We start from the raw sequence: 20798 nt of genomic DNA, 5'->3' as shown, positions 1-20798 counted from the left end.
ATGGGTGGATGGATGGTGGATGGATGGATGGATGGAGGGATGGATGGATGGATGGATGGATGGTGGATGGATGGATGGATGGATGGAGGGATGGATGGAGGGATGGATGGATGGATGGAGGGATGGATGGATGGAGGGATGGAGGGATGGATGGAGGGTCAATGGTCACTGAGGTACCTTTGCCCTTGCAAAAGGGTTTTTTTTTATACTGGATAACCTTTCACCTTTGCTGCTGCAAAGTTTCCCATGTAAAGACTCCAGTGAGATCTCCTTGTATCTTCATTCCAGCCATTTGTAGCCAGATGCCCTGGATTTGCTGCACACTGGGGGGTTGTGCAGCACAATTAAAGAGCTCTCACAGGACCACAGGGAGACCCAAGGCCTTCACAGCCCAGATCTCCAGGAGGTGGCAGAAGAGCTTTGCTGAAGATGATGCTCGGAAGAAAACACAATTCAAGCCTAAGGAAACCAACAAACAGACCCAGGTTTTGCTCCCTGATCACACAGAGACTCCCACTGCTGCTGGTTGAAGTAAATCACATTTCAGATCACCAGCCCGATTAACCTCAAGTTTGGGTGATAAAACATCCCTGGACAACTGAATGGAAAAGCAAACAAGAAAAACTGCCTCAAGGAAACTCTGCCACTCCTTTATCCAGAGCATCATTCCTAAAACCCCTAGAGCTGAAGGACACCAAAAGGACTGACATCAGTGTTGCCTCAGACTCAAAGTATGCTCCAGTCTTGTCCCCAGCCCTCAAAGGGGGCATTTTAAATTCTTTGTTTCCCATCAGTGTTCACTGTTTGGTTCCCAGACTGAGCAAGGCTGTGCTGCCTGGGGGTGAAATGGGCTCTGAGTTAACCTGGCAGAGCAAAGCTCATCAGACACCCTGTCCAGACCTGGCTGAACAGCCAAATTTGCTCCAGCCCAATCCCAAACCTCCACATTGCACAGAGCCCAAACCCACCCCAGGAGCACCAGACAATGAACCATTCCTTAGACCTTCTCCTCATTCCTCAAGCAACTCTGAGCTGGGCAGGGCAAGAGGCTTCAGGCCCCAAAGTCCCCCTTTGGTGCATGAAGAAACTTAATTTTCCTCTGAAATGTCTTTTTGCCCAGTTTTCAATCAGCAATTCCTGTTGAACTGCTCAAGTGCAGCTTTGATAAAAGCAAGAGGGCAGAGTGGTGTCTCCTCCACTTGCTTCCCAAAGGATGGGATCCATCCATGCTTTTCCCTCCTTCCAGCAAGTCCCAGTCCCTGTTTAAATGGGAAAGATCCATAAAATGCCATGGGATCCCCAAAGGAACCCCCTGTGGTGGGATATTCCCTTTCTCTCTGATGCTGGACAAGCCCAGAGGTCTGTGGGGCAGAGGGTTTGGGATCAGTAATGTGGAGCAGAGTGAGTTCCTTGGTCACTTCACCTCTGATGCCAATTTTAGCTCCTTTGGAAGCTTTTTCATTGAGTGCCCAGCACTGAGACTCGTGGGAAGATTTCAGCTCCAAAAGGATTAAAAGCAACATGTAAATAATGGTCTGCTCTTGGGTATTTAGGAGGTAAAAAAAAATAAGGCTAATTAAGCCTATTTGCAGCATTATGTCTGTCATAAACACTTTAATTCACTTCAAGTCAACTTGAGCCCAAAAAGGGATAAAAAGGAATAAGCCCTTTTAAAAGACCTGTATCTGGGGAAAGGGAAGGTCTTGGTGGCCTCTGAACAGCCAGATCTGCTCTGGGACAGTTGTGTTGCAGCACCTGAGGGAGCAGAAACCAAACAGAATTGTAAAAAAATAAAAGGGCAAACAATTCTAGGTGTGAGCACACACTCCTCACCGAAGAAGGGGCTGTTCTGGCAGGGGTGAATGAACAGCTGAGTCCAGCAGATCCGCACTCCACAGCCAGGATCTCAGCACCTCCCAGGAGAACCAATCCCATGGACAGCTCACCCAGCCCAGCCTATGGATGAGCCCATCTAGGCAACCCAAAGCAGCACCCTCACCTGTCACACTGCCAGTGAATTTGGATCTGATTCAGGATTTCCGTATTCCTTGCAGCACCACTCTGGCTGCTTCATCCCCATTGCCAACACTGAGCACACACAGCAGCTTTGTTATCTCAGCCAAAGAGACCAAACAGGCTGTTCCTATTGTGTTCAACCTAAAGTCAACCAGCAAAACATGGCTTAAGGTCTCTACAGACTGTAACAGCCTGTGCTCCCTTCCCCGGGGCACCTTCTGTTCCTGTCAGACACCAGGGTGTGGATAAATCCGACTTCTCAGGGCGGGGATTGTCACCTCATGACTTGCAAATTCTTCAGATGCCCCAATTCCCAGTTCCTAATTCCCTTTCAGAACTTTTACCTGTCACTGGCACAGAGCAGGACTGTGGGGTGTGACACACGCTGGGCACCAGGCAGACAGTGGTGCCCAGAAGACAAGAAGGTGATTGATTGATTGATTGACTGGGGGAGAGGGGGAAGAGAGATGTATAATTGGCACCATCACCCTGGATCCACCACCACAAAATACCCCCTGTGAGGCTGCAGAGGGGGAACTTCACAGCCCTCCTGTGGCACATCCACTGTCACAGAGGCAGTTCCAGTTTCCTGTGCACAGCAAAGCTAAAATGTGGTTAAAATGCCCTTGGAGTCAAATGTCCAAACTGCAGACCTGGGAGGTGATGGCCACGAGCTCCATTTGTCTGTAAACTGGTACTTCTGAGGCACAATTCTTGCACCAAAAGAAACGAGGCTGTTCAACAGCGTGTCTTTGAGTTCACAGCAGAAGGGATCCAAGCAGCTCCCGGGAGCAGCACTGGGAATCCCTGGGAATGCCCTGCTGCCAGAGCCTTTCTGCCTCGGTGCAGGAACACTGCTGTCCCTGCCACACCAGGATCCAGCCTCTGGTTCACTGCTCCCCAGTCCCTTAATTCTCTCCTCTCCAGGAAGCAGGGCAGCGTCTCAACCTCACCACCCCAAAACAAGCGCACCTGAGGGATGGAGGAGGAGGAGGAGGAGGACATCCCTGAAGAGCAAAAATTTTAACCCAAGAGAGAGACATATCACTGTTTCAGTGTTTCTGCTGTCCCCACATTCCCCCCCCCCCCCCCCCCCCCCCCCCCCCCCCCCCCCCCCTTCCCCTTCTCCACCCCTCCTTCCTGATCTGACACCCGCCAAGACCTCCACCCTCGGCTCCTGCAGGGAGCTGAGCTGGAAGATCCCGGGGCTGGAGGATCCCGGAGCTGGAGGATCCCGGAGCTGGAGGATCCCGGGGCTGGAAGGTCCCGGGGCTGGAGGGTCCCGGGGCTGGAGGATCCCGACGCTGAGGACACGGGAGCGCTGCACGTTTGCGGCGCCGGCCTTTGCCCTCACCCCCGGGCACAGAACCGCGTCTCTGCCCCCCTGGCAGCTGCCCTGGCCTCGCCCTGCCCCCGCAGCGCATCCCCTACTGCTTGCAGCTGTACACCACCTCCTCCTGCATGCACTGCTGGCACTCCACGTAGCAGCACCACTGCACCTGGCAGTGGCAGGAGAAGGTGACCAGCCTGCTCTGGGTGTTGTAGCCCCTCCCGCAGCACATGCTGTCGCAGTTGCCCTCCCTGGAGCAGGTCCTGCCGGCGGTGCCCAGCGAGTACTTGCTGGGGCGGCAGAAGCTGGGCGAGTCCTCCACGTAGACGAGGTCGGTGGCGCGGGGGGCCGGGGGCAGGCGCGGGGAGTGCCCGTGCCGGGGGGGCCCGGCCAGCTCCGAGTGCCCCACGGCGTCGTTGGTGGTGCTGAACACCTTGACGGCGTCGTCGTAGCGGAGCTTCAGCAGCCGCCCGATCTCGTGGAAGGGCGAGAGCTGCTTCCAGCAGGTCCGCACGGCGCAGGAGCCTGACACGCCGTGGCACTTGCAGGTGGTTTTCAGGCCGTTCTTCACTGCCTGAGGAGGAGGAGGAGGAGAAGTGGTGGGCTTTTTGTGAGCCTCACACCTCAGAGAGCGGGCAGCCTGCAAGGACTTCAGTTTACTGGTGGTGTTTCTATTTTATGAGGGGAAAAGGTAATAGCAGTGTAAAAAAACCCAAGATATAGGGATGGCTACAGAGTTCACCGGTGAGCCAGAGAGTGGAAAGCCCAAATAAGGACAAACGTCTGAATACCAAATAAGTTCTTGCTCTAAGCCTATTTGGCCCAGTAGGAGTAAAAAAAAAAAAAAAAACCAAAATAGTATCTCCAGCATGGTGGATTCTCTTTGGTGTATTCAAATGAAGACAGTGCTCTGACTGAACAATGGATTGGACTCGGGAAATGGGAAACAGTGGTAAGTCAGCAGCCTGTAGAGGCCAACTATGGAGGCCAGTAATGCCAGTGGAGGCCAAAGTGCTCAATCTAATGGTGTCCCTGACCCAAACCTGTGACATGACGAGTTCCACAGCGAGTCATCAGCAGACTCATAATTGACCTCAAGAGTGTCAGCCCTTACTCTTGCCTTACACATCCCACCAGCCCTGAAGCTCTAGCTGTTCACAGAGCTCCCTGTGGCTGTGGCACAGCCCACGGAGTCACTCAGCCACTGAATGTCCCAGCTGTCCCTGTGCTGTGTGTTGCTGGTACCACTGGAGGATACGGGATGCTCCTCCGCCCGTCAACGTGCGGCTCCTCACACCGGAGTTCAGGGGACTTTCCAGGGAGCTCTCAGTGCCAGGACACACAGACAATCAGGTGTTGTTTGGGAGCAGGGGCAGGGAATTCCCCCCTCCCAAACAGCCTCAGCTGGGGACGGGTTAGAGGACTCGCCCGGAGCCCTGAGGTCCCCCCCAGCCCCTCACCTTGATGCCCACGTTGGTGTTGTGGATGTCCACCTTGGCCCGCAGGTCTTTGCCGATCCTCTTCTGCCCCAGGAACTTCTTGAGGAACTTGGTGCTGTACTTGAGGTTGTCCCCGCAGACCCCCCACTGCCAGGCCTTGCGGTTCTCCAGCCCGGGGGAGTCGTCGCAGGTGCAGCGCTCCATGCGCCCCGCGCTGCAGGCCCGCGCCAGCGAGTGCGTCAGCGCCGCCGCCGACACCGCGTACAGGAACGCTGTCTCCTTAAAACCTGCAGGGAGGGGGACAAGGGGGTCGAGCGTTCAGCTGCCCCTGCCGGCCCTACCACCCGGCCGCGGGCTGGAACGATCTAAACACGGCGATACGGAGCCCAGCCAGGGCGTGAGGGACACAGAGGGGAAGGCAGGCTCCTCACAGCCTTGGTGGGGCAAGGATTAGGAGATGGCAAGAGCAAGAGAGGCAAAATTATAAAGAAGTTGAAGACTCCCTGGCTGGCTCTCCTGACTCTTCCTGACTAAAGCCAAGCACAGTAATTGTAGATACAAAGGCGCAAACACCCAGTGAGGGCGTGAGGGACACAGGGGACATGGCAGAGGGGAAGGGAAGGCATTCTCCTTAAAACCTGCACAGGAGAAGGACTGGGAGAGGGTAGAAGCAGAAAAGGCAAAATATGGTGTTCAGCCACCTCCCTGGTTCTCCTGACTGTGCATGGACTAAAAAACTAAGCACAATAGTTACATTAATTATAAATACAAAGAGATGAAACTCTTTACTTGCACCATCCTAGCAGAGAAGCTCCACGTCGTGTTTGAAGTAACTGGTGTGGTGACACCCCAGTCTCACCCTGTGGCTGTGACTGGTTCAGTGCAACTTCCTTGGGAAGGAGCAGAGGAGGAGCAGCTCTGCTCTGGGTGAGCAGGGACAGGACCCAGGGAAGGGCTGGAGCTGTGTCAGGGAGGGTCAGGGTGGATCTCAGGGAAAAGTTCTTCCCCCAGAGGGTGGTTGGCACTGAACAGGCTCCCCAGGGCAGTGGGCACAGCCCCAAGGCTGCCAGAGCTGCAGGAGGGTTTGGATGATCCTCTGGGGCACAGGGGGTGACTCTTGGGGATGGTTCTGGACAGAGCTGAGGGTTGGATTGGATGATGATCCTTACGGGTCCCTTCCAACCCAGCATGTCCTGTGGCTCTGTGACATGGACAGGAGGCCACTGATGGATCAAGGGAGGGGTGGGAAAACATCCAACTGCAAAAAGTGACAGCCATGAAGCTCCATGTGTGCTCACCCTCCCCACGGGCTGATGGACTGTGTGATGGACGGGTGCGAGTGGGTTTTCTGCACTCCCTGTAAGTTATCTGCTCCCAGGGAGTGTGGGGTTGCATTCTGAATTCTCTTCCCAAAGGAGCCTTCCCAATCCCTGAGGTCGTGGTGTGACCATGGCACACCAGGACATTTCACCAGGAATCAAAAATCAGTGACTGCATGGAAATTCATCCTGGAGATGTGAGATCAGACAGGAATGGGAATGTTGATACAACGCCCACGAGCTCCACAGAAGTTCCAGAAGCTCTGATTGACACAAACCTGACCTAAACCCCAGAATAGTTTATTTACTCATTTATATTTACCTCTTTCCCTATTCAATCCTGGGGATAATCTTAAAATTCTTTCCACAGTTCGTTCGTAGAAAAGAAAACTATTAATGAGAACTTGTTAATAACAAGTCCACAATTTAGGAATTGGTGCAAGGAAGAGAGGCAGGTGAGGGATCAACAGCTCTGAGTGCAGGAACGGGTAAGATCAGCCAAAACAGAAAAAAATTGGTTTATGAAAAATAGAGCACTGGTACATTTCATGGAGGAAAACACATCGAAGCAAACAGATATTCCACGTGGGAAAATTCTAACTTTCCTTCCACATCAGATGAAAATCTGTTTCCCCCAGTAATGGGAGAGAGAGAGACAAGCACAGAGACCTGATCTAGCTTTACAGGCACCTGCTTGGAGCAGAGGTTGGAAATCACCTTTGGAATTCCCTGAGTCCAACCTCAGATCTTTCCATTATTCTGTTCCCTCAAACAATTCCCATCAAGCTGCAATAAGAGATCAGGCCACTGCCTGCTGAGATCTGAGTCACACCACCACAAATCCGACCCCAGAACAGGACACAGAGCTCTCCTGATGGTTGTCAGCAAGGAGAATGAGACATAGGACTGACCACGAGCCCAGTGGAGAGGCTGCACTGGCCAACTTCAATACACACTTCACAGGAGCTCCTTGAATTGCAGATAAAGATCCAGCGACAGTGTGGGCACGAGGGGAGAGTCAAAGCATGGAGGAGATGAAGGAGATCAACCAACAAACTCCTTCCTGCCTCACCATCTTGGTCGCTGCAAGCACTGGGGCGATAATATTTCCAGTTAATCTCTCTGGTTGATGATGCTCTATAACATTTCTCAGGGTACTGGAAGAACAGTGAAAGGATGTCATCAAATCCATCAAAAGATTTGGAAAAGCTGGTGTGTGACACAGCCAGTACAGACTGTGGACAGTAACGGGGTGCTCACACATTTTCAAACAGTGGCCAACCCACCCCAAAGAAGGAGCCAAGAGGGGGTGAAATATTTTTGTGATCCTAAATCTGTTAAATCATTCCAGAAGCCCACCTCCAAACGTTTCCCAGATTCCCAGTATGCTCCCTGTTACTCTGATCCCAGAAGCAGGGAGAACATTCCAGAAAGCCTTTCTCATACCATCTGAATGAGGAGCAGCTCCTCAGCCCCTGCTAAATCTGGCTCTGTGGAACACCACACTGCTCCTGCTATTTCTGCCCAGCACTGCCCTGGTTATCCTGTGGCACTCCATGGAAGTGCTGGCCAGCTCTCAGCAAACCAGAGGCCATGGCTTGTGGTCAGGCCACTGCAGACAGCAGGGGCTGCACAGCCCCAGCAGGCTTTCAAATCATCTCCTCCCGAGGCAAAGTTTCGACATCTCCAGGCTGCCAAATGCTTGTCCAAAGAGTCTGAGGTGATTCCTTGTTCTCTGTCCTGAGGGATCCATCACCATTTCATGGTGAAGGGAGAACTGAAAGGACCTTCAGCCCCTGTGGAATAACAACAGAGCAGCAGCAGCTGCTGGGTTTTCAGTGGGACACACCACAAATGGGCGGCAATCAGCTCCAGTGAGCAGGATTGAAGGTCTGAGGAGAGGTTTCCCTGTAAATCCTGGTGTCCCTCCCCCCACTGTGCCAAAACAACCCTTGTCACCAGAGCCTGGAGCCGATGCCGGGCTGGCAGGACCCACTCTAGGGATGAGTCACTGCCCTGAGCCCACTGACTGGGACCAGATGGAATCTGAAACGCTTGGGGCAAGGGGGAACCTCTCCCTGTAGATGTGTTTGCAGCACAGAAGGAATTCCAAGATGCTGCAGCAAACCAGCCCCCTCGGTGGGACCTTGGATGTGCCCAAGGCTTCCCCTGAGCTCTCTGGGAGGATTTGTGAGCTCAGCAGCCTATAAATACAGAGAGATGTTTGCTGCAGTGGCACCACTGTTCTGACTGTGGTGCGCTCCAGACCACAAGGAAAACTGTACCAGGAGGAGTCCAGCCATGGGCTGGTTCTGCCAAAGGGAAGATGTTCATGGGCAGTGATTTTGCAGTGCTGCAGTGAAGATAAGTGAGCCTTTCAGAGCAAGTGGAGGAGGGAAAACAATCACATCAACAAACCAACCAACCAAACAAACAAACAAATAAAAAAGAGCTGTGGAAAGATTTAGGATGGAAGGATTCTCGAGGTCTTTAGCACAACCTCCTGCTCAAAACAGGGCTAACTCAGTGCCAGCTGCTCAGGTCTTCTCCAGCTGAGTTCCCAAAGTCTCCCGTGGTGGAAATCCCACATCTCTGAGCTACCATTCCTAGATTCCTCATGACATCAACAAAAGCACTGCTTGAAGGTCAAAGAGTCCAGCATGAGGCCAAGAAAGGGACTGATGGATGGAAGGATTGTAGAGTGCTCATTTCCCAAGAAGGATTTCTTTTGAGTGCCTGGGTTGGAGCTCTTTGCTGTAGGTATTTATCTTCCCTAAAGCACCATCTTGTTGGAGATGAAATTCTGTTTTCCTCACCTCCAGCAACCTTTATGGCACTCCTGGGACACCATCAGTGCTTCACAAAGACACCAACTGCCACTCTCCAAGAGGATGGCTTCAGATGCCTCTCCAGAATCATTTTCAATCTGACTCTTAGCATGGATTTTTCAGGAAGTGGAGAGGGAACGCAGAAGGATTTGCATGGATCAGTGGACAGTGACAGCTGCCATAAGTGACAGTGGGCACAGAGGAGCTGTAGGTTGTGCAAAAGGAGTTTCCCATTTGTGTCCAGAACAACAAATGGTGCAGACTGCGATTATAAATCTGGCATTTCAAGGACCAGAAAGCCCTTGGCTCTTTTTAGGGTTTTCCTCATCTCTATAAGCAGGAAAAACATGGATGGCCCACATCAGTCATAGCAGTTTGGGACTAAAAAACTTGGGTGTGGCTCTTCAACCCTCACACAAACGACCCAGCTCACTTGGGACACAACCTTCTTCACTCTCTTGCACTCATGAGACTTTTAAAGACTGTTAAAAATGTGTAATTTTTTTTCTCTGTGGTTTCTCTCTAATGATTTGATCACTCCTAAAACTCATCACCTTTGGTGAAAGGAGAAGAGTCTGGCCAACAATTTCCAAGAGATTTCCAAGCAATGTGAGAAACGGGAGTTTGGTTCCTTCACAAAGGGCATCAGCACTCTCAGCTGCCACGAAAGTGGCAGCTGAGAGTGCTGATGCTCTTTGTGAAGGAACCAAACTCCTTTGGAAGCTGCAGGCAAAGGAGAACCAAAAACTCCTCCCAACCCACTGTCCCCTCACCCAGGAGGGGCACCCAGCATACCTGACCGTATTAAATCATCATTTGAGCCTTAAAGATCGGGTCATAAAAGTTTTTCAAACCCTCCCCTGCCAAAACAGGTTTGAAATTCCAGGTGATATTTTATTTTGTCAGCCAGGAGTCCCTGGGAATGTCAAGGCTTGTCACCGCCGGGGTAATGAAATGTTTTGCGGATATTTGAAGGGGAGGATTATTCAATTGTCATTTTCAGGTTCTTTGAGGCTGCTGATGAAGGTGCAGGTGTCAGAAAGACGCTCGAAATGATCACAAACAGCTTCTTCAACTAAAGAAATTTGCTTTTGTGTGCTAAAAAAAAAGGAGGTAAGTCTGACCCTGTGCGTGCTGGTTTAATAAAATATTAACTCTATATTTAATGTAGTAAAAATGGATCATTTTAAATGGAAACGTTAAAAATTTTCTATCCAAAGGCTAATTAAAATTTGCATTTATTTTCACCAAAGTTAATTTTGGCTTGGCCGGGCCCTTTTTTAAAAAACATGAAGTTGCTAAACATTATTAAAGGACTGAAATTCAGTGGTTCTGAAGAATGAAGTTTAGTAAATGCCACTAAAAGTCACTGAAGGGCTGAAAGTGGGCTTTGTTTGGGTCAGGACAGGTTTAGCAAAGGTATTTTTACTAAGAAATTATTTCAGTGTCTGTCTTAATTCTGTTTTTCTCAAGTTCTTGTCATTTGAAGGGTTTGTTGTGCTCCCTCCTACCTCAAATAGAGAATTTAAGGGAGACATGTTCTTCCTCTAAAGCATTTTGGGAAACAGAAGCCAATGACTCGACTGTCCACCCTGAACTTCTACAAAAACTCCACATTTATGGCAAAGAGTCTTAAGAGAGATTTGTCAACTTGCACTGAGGTGCCTGAATGCTGATAAATGGCGAACAGGTATAAACAGTCCTGCTGACAAACACAAGATGGGTATTAATTTTGCATCTGAGAATAAAAAATACCCAGAGGCTTAAAAGGAGTTTTTTCTTAAAACATCCCTTGGCATCAAGCCCTGCCCCTGTCACTCTGATTCCCAGCTGAGGAGGATGCTCAGTCCGGGGACCTCTGGACAAAAATCCACAAGCCAAGGGTGGCAATGCCCTCCCACCCTGCAATCCGGGACAAACCGTGCGGGGAACAACGGGGACAAGGTTTGTTCTGCAGCAAAGGGGCCCGGCTCGCCCATCCCGGGGCCAAAGGGATGCCCTGGGCGCTCCCTGGGGCCTGGCAGGATCAGAGCTGGGCATTGCAGGGGCTGCAGCACCGCGAGCTTTCCCCACCAACCAACCAACCAACTACCTTGTACCTCTCTTGAGCAGGCTGGTCCTCCCCTCCAGGCTGCAGTTCCAGCGCTCGCTGCGGAACTGGAACTGGCATTCCATGATTCCCAGGCGGATGGAGTCGCGCAGGGTCTCGGCCAGGCCCGGCTCCCGCCGGCACAGCCGCTTCTGCTTGCGGGAGAGCTGGAGGAGATCGCACTGCTTGACGTGCACCCTGCCCTGGGCAGAGCCTGCCGGGGGCACCAGCGATGGGAAGTGGGTCAGGGCTTCCTTCCCAGTCAGGCTGAAAGGAAACGGGGAAAGCAGAGGTTATGGATCGCTCGTGGAGCCCGACAGAGCTCAGGGAGCTCAGGCACAGGGTGGGACTCTGGGGGAGGGTCCTGTGCAGGGCCAGGAGCTGGACTGGATGATCCTTGGGGATCCCTTCCAGCTTGGCGTAATTTGTGACTCCCTGAAGGCCGGGTTGGACAGGAGCTCTGAGAAACCCGGGCTAGTGGAAGGTGTCCCTGCCCATGGCAGGGGGTGGGGCTCGATGGCTCTTACAGGTCCATTCCAACCCCAACCATCTGGGGACTCTCTTATGATTCAGAGGGCAGGATATTTGGAAAGCTGCAGGTCATGGTCCTCCACCATCTCAGAAGGTCAATCAGTACAGATTGATTAGGTCTTGTGTCCCATCTCCACCACACACCAAGGCAGAGTGCCAGGGTGATGCTGTGGGCAGGAAGGAAAAACACGTGTGGGAAGGTTCTCTTGGCTCTGTGACAGGGTGACAAGGATGAGGAGGGGACTGAGCTCCTCTGGGAGCAGGAAAGGCTAAGGGAGCCCAGATGGGACCCCCCAATATCTGACAGTGCCTGTAGGGAGGGGGCAGAGGATGGACCAGGCTCTGCTGGGGGGGCCCAGCAATGGCACAAGAGGAACAGGCAGGAACTGATGGCACCTGATTGCCAAACACAGGATCCCAGAGTGCCCCAACCCCCACCCAGAAAATACCAAAACCAGATCAATGGGAACATCCTGGAACCTCCACTTTAGGACACATCTCAGCTCTGACAGTAACATTTGCAGACAACACCTTCCCTCTCCCAAACCATGTGGTTTTCTGTGCAAGTCCATGAGTAGTTTAGGGAGTACAAATGGAAGAGCTGGTTGGTTCTTGCTCCTCTCCCCCACTCAGGGAAATGGGACTCCACTGTGGGATCCAGACCAGCAGAGCCCGAGAGGGAGGGATGCAACGAGGAGCCAGCTCTGGAGCATTCCTACCAGGACATCCTGGCCACTGGCACTGCCACCAGCAGTGCAGGGACGGTCCATACCCTTCCCTGCCCACCTGAGCAACACAAACCAGGTGGAGATGGGCAGGAAGGTGGTGCTTCCAGCAGCTTATTGGTACCAAACAAGCCGTTCCCCCCAGCAGTGCAGGCAGTGACTCTTCATCTGCACCATTCCCAGGCTCCTGGGAAAACACGGCTCTTGCCCAGTGGAACTGTCCAACAGTCTGACTGTCTGTGCATGCAGGTGTGTGGAGTCATCCCAGTCCATCCAGGCACAGGAGTCCAGTTCAGACCTAACCCCACAGCACTCTGTTTTCACCTCCAGATGTGCTCACACACCCTTAACTGGGAACAAATGCAATGAAATAACAGATGGAATCACCCAGGGACCTGCAAACTTCCCAAGAACAGGGAACCTTGTGGATCCCACAGGAACCCCAGGATGAGCATGGCTGGTCAGAGCATGGTGCTGTGGGTTCAGTCCCTGTGTGGACAATTCACTGAAGAGGTGGACTTGGTGTCCCCTCCCAACTCGGAATATTGTGGGATTCTGTGATGTTCTGTGAGCATTGAGCCTTAGAAACCAAGTGGGTGAGAACAATCTCTTCCTCCTGACAGCAGTGCTGAACTGGGGGACAGAAACACGGGAGGTCCCAGTGAGCCAAGAAACAACCAGGCAACGCTGGAGACAGAGACAGGGGTTTGGGGCAGGCTCAGCCCAAGAAACCAGAACTGACACAGCTTGGTGACCTCCAGAGAGCAGTTCAGACAGCACAGGTCCAAACCCTGTGTGACACCAAACCCTGCCCAGAGGAGCCAGCACAGCTGGTGCTCGAGGGACACAACAGGCCTGAGGTGGGGGAACTACACTGAGGGACAAGAGTTGATCCAAGGGAGTGAGACCAACCAGGATGAGGCAGCCTCATGGCTCTGCCTGGCTCATGTGGTGCCAAAATCCAAGAAGACTCGGAGCTCTCCTGTAGCTCTGGGCACTCAGGGGGTGTCTGATGGCTGACAGGAAGGAAAATGTGCTGTAAAGGGTATTGCTTGAGGGTGAAAGGGAGAAAAAGGTGTCAGACATCCCTCAAATTTTTACAAGAGATGTGATGAATGACACAGCACCGTGGAGAGCTGAGAGAAACTCTGAAACCTGAGTAGAATTAGCGGGGAGAGGTTAAACACAGAACAGGGGAGGAGAGGCAACACAGCTTTTGTGGAAAGTGGTTGGGCCTCTTAAAACCTGCTGTGAAGGAGCCACTGAAGAGACAAATCAAACTCTATCATCCTGTGTAGTGGGCAGATCTCCAGAATAGCTTGTGCATGAACACAGATGGACTGGGTGTCTCCCACAACTCCTACCAGGACAAAAAAGGAACACGAGGACAACACGGGGCTTTGAAAGCAGGACTGACCTGCGAGTGAGTCGAGATTATTCTGACTCCAATATTCAGGAGTCAGGGGGAATGATGATAATTTATGAACTGATAGGCCAAAGCTGAGTGAAATGGGGCACAGGGGCTGCAGGTAGACTTGAAGCCCTGCTCAATGCAGGGCACAAGGAATGCCAAAGTATCCACGTGTTCGTGCAAACCATGGAAGAAAAACTCCTCAAACACAAAGACAGAGGCAACTCTTGAGGTGCAAACTGTCAGAAACTGGAGGGGATCCTGAGAGACCATCTCCATCTGCTGTTCTGTTCCTTTTTGTGCTCTTCTCTTCACATTTCTCATTCCCAGTGCTGACTCAGGTGGTGAAGCCACATAAGTCTGGGCCAGGACAGCTGGTCTGCAATCCTGGGCAGAGATTATCTCCAGAGTGGCCCACCAGTGGCCAGTGAGATCTGGGAGAGGGTGATTTTGCCATTCTCCAGGCCCTGAAGGATGCTGGGTGCTTACATTTGTGGGAAACCCAGGCAGAACAACGACAGGCACCCTGAGAACCTTCGAAGAACCTGATGCCATTTGCAGAGCAATCTCAACAGTGCAGAGCAATCACAGCCTGGGGCCACACACAGAGCAGGGATACCAACTCTAATTCATCCTTTACACCATGCAAAGTGAAAGCTTCAGGGGAAAAACACTTCCTAAAACCCAATCCAGCAACACTCGGAATTCTGACAGAGGTAACGCAGCATCCCACACGAAGAGCACAGGAAAACTTCCTTCCACAGACAGAGAATCCCACAATATTCTGGGGTGGAAGGGACCCTCGAGGACCATCCAGTCCAGCTCTTGAGTGGCTTTCAGTTTGATCCCATTCAGGGATCCAACCTGGTGTTATTGGCACCAGCTGAGCCCCCCTCAGAGCACGTGGCACTTCTTTTCGTGATTGTTCTCTTTGTTGTGCTTATCACTGATTTGTGAAGTTGCAACACACAAAGCAACTTGGTTTTCCTCAAGAAATGGAGCTCAGAAATAACCAGATGGAAACATCACAGTCAGTGAAACAAGCAGTAAATTGGTTAATTCACGTGGTTAAAGCTACCTGGAACATGACCTTCCTCTCCCAACCATCACCTCAGACAGGTGAAGGCCAGAAGGAAAAATTGCACTGCTGTGTTTGGAGGCTCAGGATCCTGTCAGGGATCAGGATTCCAGGAACAACATCCATGCCCAGACACCACTCTCCAAACCAATCCCTCACATCACCTCCAACCCAACCAAGCAGGCAGAGCAGTTAAAGGGGGTGCCCAAGGCCCTGGGGGTGCCCAAGTGGCACAACTGGGAGCAGAACCCACTCTCTGGCTCACAACTGACCCACCAGGATCACCCATCTGAGGGGAGGCTTTGCAGGCTCCCACCACCACAACTGTGTTTCACTGGGGTAAAACCAGCACAGGATCAGACCAGGATCACAGGATGGAAACACTCACATGAGATTGAATATAAAATATGCAGATATTTGCACTTGGGCAAACTGCACATCGTTTTTAGATGATTTAGGGGTTATTATCTACAGATCATAGAGTGAAAAAAGTGAGCTCTTTGAATTAATGCACACCTGCTCGTGATCTGAGAGAACAATAAGGAGCTCCAACTTTTATTTCTCTCTGCTTTTTCTGTCTGAGCACTTTGGTAAATTCATCTATTTCCTTTAATCTCCTTCCAGCCACATTCCAGCTGCTTAAGAGACTTTTAATGAGAGCCTGTTCCTGTGCAATGCCCGATGTCCTCTGGAGCTGAGAGGTCTGAAAAACCTGTAAAAATGTGCCTTTCCTACCTCTCCCAAGCAAGGAGAAAAATCAAAGGGAGCCCCAGCAATCCTCCCTATCTGATTTCAGGGGTCTTTCATGTTCCACAGGAACATCTACACCCCACGGAGAGCTGCAACAGGAGTTCAGGGAAGGCTGAGGAAACGTGGGATGTGAGCAAAGCAAGGCCAGTGTGGTGCACAAAGGTCCTGCAGTGTCCTCTGTCCCTGCTCCCAGCTCAGTGAAACACTTCTGGTCCCTTCAGAAGCAGCACATTTAATTCCAGCAGTACAACACTCACTTCATCAGGGACAAATCTGGAGGATTAACTGGGATGGTCCCTGCTTTGCACCACCCTCTGCCTACAATGAAGGAGGCAGAAACCCCCAAAGCCTCCAAATTATACATCTCAATAACCAATATTGGGATTTAACTCCTGATATCAAAGGTTTTGACCTTGCACCATCAGAGCTGTTGTTTCAGCCCCTGGGGTAGATGTCTCTGTTCCTGTTGTCCTCCAGGTTTTCTGTCAAGTTTTTGCTCCTCACAGAGTCAAAAAAGCTTGAATTAAAACCTCAGGTGAGTTGACATGAGGTTATGAACTGGAATCCCCTGATGGGAGCTCTGCTTGCTGCAAACCCTTCCTGGGAGCAGCAACAGGTGGGGTGTCCACACCCATTTTTTAAAAGGAATTCTCCTGAAGCTCCACAGAGAACAGGATATCAAGTTCTCACATCAGAGGTCTGGGAGGAAAAGGAGTGACCTGAGTGAGGGCTGAGCTGGGACCTTTCAGTCAGAGCCTTTACAGGGCAATCTGTTGTCTTACACAACAGATTGCCCTGTTGTGGCAATCACTGCCCACTCCATCCTCACACTCCATATTTCCAAGGCTCAGCTGAAATTTCCCCTCCATTTCTGCCCCTTCTCTCTCTTTTTAACACCCCAGGGACTGAAAATGCCAAAAAAAAACCAGTCTGTGACAAACCCTCCTGCTACACTGGGCTGTGAGGAATGAGGATGCAGCCTGTAAGTAATAGCAGCTTTTAATTTATCAGCTCACCAGGAAGAGAAACATTCTCTGAAACCTTTCCAGGAGCACTCAGACAGCAGAGCCCCTGTTTGAGGGGCATTTGGCCCATTAGGTTTGTCAGGAAAATGCTGCAATAAAACAGTTACCAAAGAAAATGTAGGAATGTGGGTAAATGGGTTAATGGGATGGAAACCAAGCCTTGCTGGACATCCCCAGGACACGGGGGAGGTGGGGGCAGTGGGTTTGGGGGTGCTTATATTAACATTAAGGTGTCATTTGGCACATTATGCTGTTTTCAAAACTATGCAAGCCCCAGATTCAACAGACCTGCAGGTCACCTGCTGGTTTTACTCCCCAAGGAGCCCAAAAAACCTCTCTCATCACGAAATGAGCAACAGTTGTGCCATTGGCCGTGGTGGGAGCAGAACCAGCCCTAAACACAGAGGGCACAGGCAGGCTGGAAAAAGAGGAGCTGTGAGCCCAGCCAGCACACCCTGTGAAATGCCAGGAATCCTGTGAGATCCCAGGAATCCTGTGAAATCCCAGGACTCCCGGTGCCTCTGCACCTACCACAGGTATTTCAGGAGAGCTTCTGAAGGCTCCAGCACATCTGGCTGCCCCCACAGAGCACAGGCCAGGCTGGCCCGTGGATCACACAGGTCCCAGCCTGCTCCACAGAGCTCTCCCAGGAGAAGGCTTTGATCAGGTTTGGAACTTCCCAACAACATCCTACCTGAGGGGGGTCTCTTCCAGATTGTGCCCCGGCCTAATTCTAGGAGGACCCACCTCCTCAGCCTCTCTGAGGAGCTCTTTGCCCTCCAGCACATCCTAAATGCCCTTTCACCTTGAAAACAACGGCCCCTGAGGAGGCAGCAGGAGGCTGAGAGAGCTTTTAATGAGGTCTGGAGATGTTCCCAGCACCCCAGGAGATGAACACCCTGGAAGGGTGGCTGAGGAGAGGAAACATCTCCCAGGAGCTGCAGGATGGGGGGGGACTGAAGCAAAGGTGAAAGCAGCACGAGGGAAGTGGAGAGGTGCTGACCAGCTGTACCAGGGGAGCAGCCATTCCAGGATTCCTGCAGCCAGGAAAGCCAGCACAGCCCCTGCAGCAGCCCACGATGCACACAGAGCCTCTCCTAAAAGCAGGTTTGAATTTACCCCCTGTAGACCCTGCCCTGGCAGCTCAGGGTCTGTTCAAGCCCAGCCAGAGCACTGACACCAGCGAGCCAAGAGCTCCAGGAGCTGGGGATGGAGTGGGAGCTGCTGCCCTTTGGAAGCCCCTTGTTCTAAAGCCCTGGCAGAACTTTGTAGGTTTGTGTGTTCAAGGATGATCTGCATCTTCTCCCAGGCACTTGGATGAGTTTTGCTGGGCTACCCCACACAATTCATGCCTCGCTTTTATCCTGACGGAGTCAAACTTGGCTTTTTCTTCCCCCTTTCAACCAGCAACACTTCACCTTTGCCAAACACCCTGCACACACAGGAAGGGCTCAGGTCCTCTCTCCCCCAAAAAACCTTCCCTTTTTCTTACACCTTTGCAGGTTTTCTCCATTAAGTATTTGGAAGGCAAAGATCTGACTCGTGTCAAAATCTCTCCTGTTTGGCAAAACCTGGAGGCAAACACTGACCCAGCTCTCCAGTCCCCTCAACTCAGGAGTGATCTGGGTGTGAGGTTGCTTTTATCCCCAGCTGAGGCCGCCTCTAAAGTATTCTAAAATATTCTAAAATATTCCAAAATATTTTAAACTATTCAAGTCCCTCTCAAGTCTATAAACTCAACTTTCTACCTGAAATATTGCCACACGCTGCTCACCTTTCTTGTTACTTCCAGATGAAGAGGTGGGGGATATGCAGGACACCCCTGGGTCGAACCCCTCAGGGAACCAAGACCCCCACACAGATTTGGGAGCCCAAAAAGCAGCTTGCACTCGACAGGTCATTGCCACAGGGTGAGGAATAACTCAGGTTTCTCGAATAAAATCCAGCCTGAGCAAAAGTCTTGGTGTTGTCTGGAGGGGCAGCACAAATTCATTGCCTGCCACTGGCACAACCACTTGCTCGTGTCCCTGTGGGTGGCAAGCCAAAAACCCCTTCACAGAGCAGGTTCCTGCACAGCTCTGGGTGAGGGAGAAAAGGGAGCCCTCCTTCTCAGCAAAGACCCAGATATGAGTGAGGCTGAATGATACAGGTAGTAAATTTAAAATCCAGCTGATCTGAGGAAGCTTTGCAGCAGAAATGAAACAGAGATGGTGTCCTAGGTGAGCAAACCAGCAGAGCCTTCCCAGCCAAGGCAGCACAGACCTGTCCTGAGAGCTGCAATCCCTCCCAGCAGGGTCTGAATGTACTGATGTTTGTGCCTGTTCTGCACTCCCTGACACATACACACACCCCAACAGCTCTGGCTGCCCTTCAGAGAGTCTAAAAAACGTGCCTGAGGAGCAGCTCACACAGAAAACGAGGCAAAACAGAACACTCTGCGTGGGAAATTCTGCCTTGACCCAACCTGTTCCAAACCCATCTCTGCCTTTATCCCAGCAAACAGAAATACAAGGGGAGGAAAATCGAGCCCAGGGGACCCTGCAGCATCCCAGGCTGGAGCAGCAGCAATGCCTCCCTGCACCCGAGGGGTCCCCTCTGTCCCTGTGCTGGCTTTAGTCCCGTGGAGCTCCTCAGCACCCTGGGGTCACCCTCCCCTCCCTGCTGGGCCCTGGCTCCCTGTGCCAGCCCCATCATCCCACCCTCTGCCTCCCCTGCAGGGAGGAATCACTGCCAGCCACCACCCTGAGCAGACACGGGGCTGCACTTCGGGGCTACAGGTCCGGCAAACAGCAGGTCCCACCCCGTGTCCCCGGCCCGCTCTCTCACGGGTGATCCCCTCCCCGGTCCCCTCTCTCCGGGCTGCCCGGGAGCACCGCGGGGGCTGCTGCGACACCCAAACCCCGCGGCCCTTCCGCGGCTCCGCGCGGGCCGTGCGGGGGATGCTCCGGGGGATGCTCCGGGGGATGCTCCGGGCGCTGCAGGTGCGGGGCCCGACCGGGACCCCCGGCCCACGGAGCAGCCCAGGACCGGGGCAGTCCCGTGGAGCCCCCGCGACCCCTCTGCGGGGCATCCACGGGAACCGCGATCCCACGGGAACAGCGATCCCACGGGAACAGCGATCCCACCATGGGCCACGGACTGCCCCACGGACACTCCGAGCTGCCTCTCGAACGCTCCGCATTCCCCTCCAGAGCCCGTGCACTGCCCCACGGACACTCCCACTGCCACCGACGCTGCCCCACGGACGTTCCGAGCTGTCCCACGGACGCTCCGCGTTCCCTCCCAGACCCCGTCGCCGTCCCACGGACACTCCGTCTCCCATCCCCGGATCCCGCTGCTGTCCCACGGACACTCCCAACTGTCCCACGGACACTCCGTTCCCCCCCTGCGGATCCCGGTGCTGCCCCACGGCCCCTCGCGCTCCCCCCGTGTCCGCGGCGCGGAGGCGGCGCCGGGGCCGGTGCCCGCGGGCGGTGCTGACCCGAAGTAGGCGGCGGCGGGCGGCAGCGGCAGGAGGAGGAGGAGGAGGATGAGGAGGAGGAGGAGGATGTGGCTGAGGGCGGCGGCGGAGCGCATGGTGCGGGCGCTGCGGGTCCCACTCGCTCGGGCCGTCCGGCAGCGCGGCTCTTTAAGCGGGAGGCGGGGCGGCCCCGTCCCGTCCCGTCCCGTCCCGTCCCGTCCCGTCCCGTCCCGTCCCATCCCATCGCTGCCGGGTACCCCCAGGGTTCCCTGGGGAGCCGCCGCCCCTTCCAGCCCTCGGGGAAGCCGCGCAGGATCGCATCCCGCCGGGTCCCTCCATCCCCGCGGGATTCCTTCATCCACACGGGATCCCTCCATTCCTGCAGAATCCCCCATTCCCACGGAATCCTTCCATTCCCACAGGATCCCTCTATCCTCACGGGATCCTTCCATCCCTGCAGGATCCCTCCATTCCTTCAGAATCACTCCATTCCCACGGAATCCTTCCATTCCAACCGAATCTCTCCATCCCCACAGGATCCTTCCATCCCCACAGGATCCTTCCATCCCCGCGGGATCCCTCCATCCCCGCGGGATCCCTCCATCCCCATGGGATCCCTCCATCCCCACAGGATCCTTCCATCCCCGCGGGATCCCTCCATCCCCGCCGGGTCTCTCCGTCCCCGCAGGGTCCCAGGGCGACCCTCGGGGCTCTGCGCCTCCCGGGCCGTGCTGGGGCATCGGCAGGACCTGCACCAGTCCGGGGGTGCCCGGCAGTGCCCCATGGAATGATCCCGG

At 53.2% G+C, this 20798-nt stretch overlaps 1 protein-coding gene across 1 annotated transcript; it reads right to left on the bottom strand.

The window, feature by feature from the left end:
• Positions 1-3443: 3443 nt before the first annotated feature.
• On the bottom strand, positions 3444-20117 carry WNT9B (Wnt family member 9B). The gene is made up of 4 exons (XM_027902767.1): positions 20023-20117; positions 11032-11288; positions 4807-5072; positions 3444-3920 (listed from the first exon to the last, which is right to left on the bottom strand). Exons 1-4 carry the CDS (start codon positions 20115-20117, stop codon positions 3444-3446), a joined length of 1095 nt encoding a protein of 364 aa, XP_027758568.1.
• Between the last annotated feature and the right edge of the window lie 681 nt (positions 20118-20798).

Source organism: Empidonax traillii, unplaced genomic scaffold (genome assembly GCF_003031625.1).
Source record: "Empidonax traillii isolate 1590-97213 ecotype Southwest subspecies unplaced genomic scaffold, ASM303162v1 scaffold909:size282043, whole genome shotgun sequence".
Taxonomy (NCBI): domain Eukaryota; kingdom Metazoa; phylum Chordata; class Aves; order Passeriformes; family Tyrannidae; genus Empidonax; species Empidonax traillii.
The sequence above is the reverse complement of the archived record's forward strand: the minus strand, read 5'-3'. Positions and strand labels throughout refer to the sequence as shown.